Here is a 6000-nt window from a genome sequence, read left to right on the forward strand (position 1 = left end):
GCATGTTTTTTACTTCACTGCCTGCTTTTAAGAATCAGATTATCTGATGACAAATGTTAAAAATCCTTGTGTGTCATATTTGTGTGTTATTTACCTTATTTAATGAGTGTGCATTTCACAGGCCTTTTGTTCAATGAAGACCATTAATCAATATGACTTGAATATGTACGTTCCATAGGTAAAGGGATCGGCAAGATCTCAGAAGCAGTAAAGCCCACCCAAAAGTTTCACCCCATTGAGGCACTTGAGCCTGGAACTGAATATACAGTTCGTCTAGTGACTAAGAATTGGGTTGATAACAATAGCATTTTTGAAGATGTAATTGAGACAAGGGGGAGAGGTGAGACATGAAACCCTTCAAGGTGATAAAGATTTATTTTGAATGTAAACACATGTTGAAGTTACATCTTACATTGTGCAGTGAAAGTGTACCGAAATCATGATTTTGTTCTGTGATTTTTGTGTTGACCCTTGCAGTTGAATCCCATGGGAGCATAAATGCATCCATGGTTCTTGGCTGAGCACTGTGCCTTACTTGACGCACAATAGCCTGGAACAATTACAAACGTTTACAAACCGGTTTTCCTCCTATGCGATTTTGAAAGGGTAGTGCTGTGATATAATCCATTTTAAGTGTGCCAGTCCAGTGGTCTGCATGTGTTGGGTGCCCTTTTAACTCTGTTTCTTTTGCGAAACTGCTTTTGCATGAGAGGCTTAACAATTCTCTGTTCAGCTTTCTTATTTGGCATTAATCCTGTGAGTCAGCTACTCTCTCAGAAGTACCTTTCCAAAATGTCTGTATTGTGCCTTGTAGACTGAGCATTCCCCTTAAGTCTAAAAATGTCACGCTCTGAACATATTTTTGTCTTGCATTTCTTTAAGTTGAACGCAATAAGAAGTGATAGACTGATTCAATTAGGATCCAGTTAAGAACATGCTATGTATTCATGTTATAGTAGGGCGATGCCCTTTTCCTCTGATTAATTTTCTTCTTTTTCACTCCTCTTCTGTTTCACAAAGCCTATGCTGGCATTTACGATGGAATTTCCACGCAGGGGTGGTTTATTGGACTGATGTGTGCCATCGCTTTGCTCACCCTACTGCTGCTAACTATTTGCTTTGTCAGAAGAAATAAAGGAGGAAAATACTCAGGTAAATGGATTTATTGTCCTTTCGCTGTGTTCACATGTTAATAACAAGCATCCTTCAGACTTTTACCTCTGGAGGCTGCAAAGCCACAAGCAGAAACATCCAATTAGGATTTGTAGCTTTTGATAAATATCCTCAGGATGGATTCTAATGAATATAAGCGAAACTGTACTCTCTGGGTAAGATAGTGCTGTGTGTTGGTCAGAGATCTTGCTAAGGCCTTTGATAGTGCTTTTTGAATCTTCAGTATTCAGTCCAGCTGTAGAGGCAAGGTCCTTCACCAGCTGCACCTCTGAGCCTGCCTCGATGGGTCTACTGCTCACTTTTCACCTCATAACTGCTGCGTGACATACTAACTGACATAACTACCATGGGTAGACAAACTGCTGAACAATAGAGTGTTTTGCTGAAGGTAATACTGTAGTTTTCAAAGCAGTGAGTAAGGATTTAAGTATAGATCTGGTTGCCCAGAGAGGTGGTAGATGCCCCATCCCTGGAAACATTCAAGGCCAGGTTAGACGGGGCTTAGCAGCCTGGTCTAACTGAAGATGTCCCTGCTCACTGCAGGTGGGTTGGACTAGATGACCTTCAAAGGTCCCTTCCAACCCAAACCATTCTATGATTTTATGATTCTGTAAACACTTGCTAGCTTTCTTAAAAATTAGGGATTGGCCCCAAACCCTTGATGGAAGCGTGCTGGTTGTGTCTGGCCAGACGTGCAGTGCGAGCTGCTGCCCTCCAGGTTAGGCTGTAGGTGACGGGTGGTTTTCCCATTGCACCTGCATACAGAAAAATCCACAGCAGAACATACAGATCTGTGCTTTATTTTATTTGTACAGTGAAAGAAAAAGAAGATTTGCATCCAGATCCTGAAGCTCAATCAATAAAAGATGAAATCTTTGGGGAATATAGGTAAATAGGACCTGCTTTAACAAGTGTTTCTGGTTGGGGGGGTGTTGTTTGGTTCCAGCTGTCATCATTACTTAGGACATTTTTATAGCATGCAATTAATGCTATTTTTCATTTTCAAAGCAAACCACACAGGAGTGGATACTAGTAAGAATATAAAGGTATATCCTGTATACTTAAATACATCCAGGTTGGGATATAAGCAAATGTTGATGTATCAGTGGCTATTTTTCACTTGGTTTTCATTTGTTGGTTTGTTTTGTTTTGTTTTGTTTAATTAGCATTGTATGAATAATGTAAATATATATGATAATTTGGGTTCCTGCTGTAATAGCCAGTGAAGTCAAGAGAGACTTTTATGTCTTCAGTGGGTTTCTGAAACTAAGTCAAACCCAAATTGTGTAATATGGGGATGTTCTTTTTATGGAAGAAAACAAAATTTTGAAATATGGTGAGAGATGGTGAAAACCCAAACAAAGCTCACTACAGAAGTTTCTGTAGGAGAACTGAAATAATTACTTTGGCTGCTTTAAAATAACTAAAGCTTACAATATTATGTAACTGTGGTATGAAGAAAAATACATCATTATAAGAACAATGCTGGAAAACTGGTGTCACTGACCTTAAGGGCATAAAACTTCTGTTGAAATCCCGCTTATATATACTACATTATTTGTACTGGAATAGGGTTTTTTTTCTGCATAATTTCATCTTTATTTAATTTTTAATGCTTTCTAATGGGACAAATATTTAGAAAGGTAAGAAAGTCCTGAGGTTAATAACTTTGACCCCCTCCTTTCACCCCAAACTCCAAACGTCTTTTATATAAATAGAAATGCCATGTGCAGAAAAGTTGCAAATATTTTTACTGTATTGATTATTATGTTACTGATTACATGCTGACGAGTTAAAGTTCAGGAACATTTCTCTGTCCTGCCCTAGATAACATAACCAAAGCTTTGACACTGAGTTGGCATCAGCAAGGGCCATAATTGAGTAATTATGTACTTAGTTCAGAGGCCTAATTATTTTTTTGGTAAGCTTTTAATCTATGTTCCCCATCCCCCCCAGATGTCACGTTCAGTCGGGAGAAGTCAGGCTGCTTTGGTTCTTCTTCTGTGGTGCCATTAGGAGGAATGACCAGTGGAATTTCCTTTTTTTTTTTCCTGAATTTTGGTGGTGGGTCTGTCTTTTTCACAAAATTGCCACTGAACATAGACTGCATATGAGCAGATACAGACACTCTGATTCTGCTTTCATTTTATCCTGTTCCTACCCTTTAGCAGAGAGAAACTCCATCAGTTACAGTAAGATAACAGCAGAACGAATGAAAAAAGGGAAAAAGGCCCCTTTGCTAGTCATCTAAAATCAAACAAATGCTCACAAAGCAGTAAGGTGTAACCTATAGCTGATGCCTCATCCCACAAGTCCACATCAGTTCACCCACCCACCTCAAAAGAAAAAGGAAATAAATAGGCCCTGAACAGCACCCACTGTCTTGTAAAATGAAAATGTCTCTTTCTGTAAGATGCCGACGACTCAGCATCAGCACTGATTGCTGGAATGAATCCCTCAGATCCTTTCCAACATTTCCTTTTCTTTCCCCTTCACTTTATGTCCATTCTTTTGTCTGTCCAAGGCAAAAAGGGAAAAAAAACAAAACACACTTGTAGTTTTCATTGATGTTTGCCTTTTTAACCAATTCCATTGTTGTGATAATCACAAAATCATGTATGTGGGGAATTCAGGTCGGTGTGCATGACCTGTTTGAGGTGCACCGGACCAAGCAGGACTCATGAGGTCAGATCATTCTCAGCGTACAACCCACATAGAAATGTTTCCCCCGTTCTTCCCTCTTGTTGCTTTCTTTTGCAATAAAAGAGCAATTTCCGTGCCTGTAATTAAAAGCTAGATTTTTGGAAAGGCGTTTCTTTGTTTTGTAGTGACAGCGATGAAAAGCCGCTGAAAGGCAGCCTCCAGTCAATTAACGGGGACATTAAAGCCACTGAAAGTGCTGATAGTCTGGTAGATTATGGAGAAGGGGAGCATGGGATGTTCAATGAAGATGGTTCATTTATTGGAGCTTATTCTGGATCTAAGGAAAAAGGATCAGTGGAAAGCACTGGGAGTTCTACGGCAACTTTTCCTCTCCACGCCTAAAATATAAGCAAGAATGATTCATGTTTAATTGTGATATTTATCTTGATTAGTACTCCACAGTTACCACATGTGATTGGAAGCAGGTTGCCAATTGAGCCAGTCAGGAACCTGACATCCAGGTAATATAAAAATAAGTCACTGCCACTAAAAGATGATTTTCCATCCTAATTTCTAGGTGTTTTCTTCTAATTAAAACAAAACAAATAATTCGTTACTATACAAAATGTCTTAGTCTTACCAAAACAGAATTACTCAGTGTGACATCTGTATATGTAACTGCTAGTCCATGTGTTTCTTATGTTTGGAATATGTTTCTCTTGTATAGTATTTTTTCTTCCTATGTGGCTGTTGTCACTTTGTACATACATTTATATATAGTATTCCCTCATGTACCATGGCCTCGGCATTGTAGAGGTTATAACACAACAAGAAAATCAAACAAAGACAACAGGTTACTCTGCAAAGTGACACAATGCATCCTACTGAGAAAAATGATAATTTAAAATACTGGAGAAATATATTCTATATATTGTATAATTTTTCATTTTAAAAAATAAACTCCTTTGCTTATGATACTCTAAAATTATTTTAGTGGTTACAGCTGACTGCAATTACCAATACTTAGAGATGCAACTTTATCCACAGAAAAATTGCTCTTAAAAGACAAAGCTCTGGCCTTGTGGATGAATCTTCTGTCCAGTAGCTGGCACTATTTCCTTAAATAAGTTAAGCTGCAGTATCTTTCCTGTGGCAAGGCAAAACAGGGTTCGCATCCACCATCGTTAGAAAGTTTGTTTTCCCGAGTCTCTACAAGCTGCATTTCTAAGCAAGATGCTTGTTGTCTGTCTCATATCTGTATATTTGTGCGCTAGCATACATTTCATGGAGAAGTTGTACATATGATATTAATATTGACACAAGTAAAAATCAGCCGGGTTTTATTTTGAAATGCGACATGTTGCTAGCATGAGTCTGTATAGCTGTGTAGGATGAATAGAATTGCTTCTCAGTATGGGTTTGGACCAGCAAAACTAGTTTTCAGAAGGAGTTGTGTGTATACCAGTCATATAAATCTCACATCTTCCTCGTATTACATAAAATAGATGTACCTGACTTTCAAGAGATCATTTATTTTCAAGCTATTCATTGTTAAATAAACAAAAGCGAAAGCAAAGAGAAAATATTATGGTAGAGTTTCATTTATATTTTGTTTACTGAATGCTGGTTTAAACATGGTTCTTTTCTTTGCCTCTCCAACACTAACTCAGCAAAGCTGTACAGCACATTTTTTTGGTCTTTTTGTATTGGAATCTCCTGAATTACTTTAAAAGCATTTGTATTTTCGAATATGCTTATTTGAGTAGAGTATCAATATGGCTTCGTTTCTTCTTGCACTTACAAATGACTGTCACTTCAATTATAATATCTTTTAAATAGCTACTGCAGGAGGAATATATCCTAAAAGCCATTTGCATCGTGATAGTAATTAGGCAAATATCCCCAATGGCTCCTTCATGGTCTCTATTACTTCAGTGGAAGAAAGAGAGGAAGCAAGAATTATTCGCATGGTTACGAGTTTCCATTAATGGCTACAATTACGACCTGTTAGTTGCCCACAGAAATGCAGGTTGCTACCAGTAGAAAGGCCATAGTTTATACACAGCTCACCTTAGCTTGGGCTCCTCCCCAGGGCTCATCGAGTTCTGAAAGTAGGAGTGGCCTTTGGTGCTCAATGCTTCTGCATATCTGTTCCTTTTTTTTTTTTTTTTTTTTTTTTTTTTT

General features: G+C 38.1%; 1 protein-coding gene across 10 annotated transcripts in view; it reads left to right on the top strand.

The window, feature by feature from the left end:
• CHL1 (cell adhesion molecule L1 like) overlaps window positions 1-4641 on the top strand; it is a 103494-nt gene extending 98853 nt beyond the window's left edge. For 4 of the 10 annotated variants that reach the window (XM_026857318.1, XM_026857321.1, XM_026857320.1 and 1 more), the window contains 4 exons: window positions 179-340; window positions 1021-1152; window positions 1989-2061; window positions 3130-3614. In XM_026857318.1, coding sequence (XP_026713119.1) covers window positions 179-340; window positions 1021-1152; window positions 1989-2061; window positions 3130-3424 — 662 coding nt within the window. In that variant the 3' untranslated portion in view covers window positions 3425-3614. Of the gene's footprint in view, window positions 1-178; window positions 341-1020; window positions 1153-1988; window positions 2062-2812; window positions 2817-3129; window positions 3615-4001 lie in introns of those variants that run through there. The other 6 variants (XM_026857322.1, XM_026857327.1, XM_026857325.1 and 3 more) reach the window with 5 other exon arrangements.
• Window positions 4642-6000: the final 1359 nt, after the last annotated feature.

Source organism: Athene cunicularia (assembly GCF_003259725.1).
Source record: "Athene cunicularia isolate RWA chromosome 12 unlocalized genomic scaffold, athCun1 chr12_part1, whole genome shotgun sequence".
Taxonomy (NCBI): Eukaryota; Metazoa; Chordata; class Aves; order Strigiformes; family Strigidae; genus Athene; species Athene cunicularia.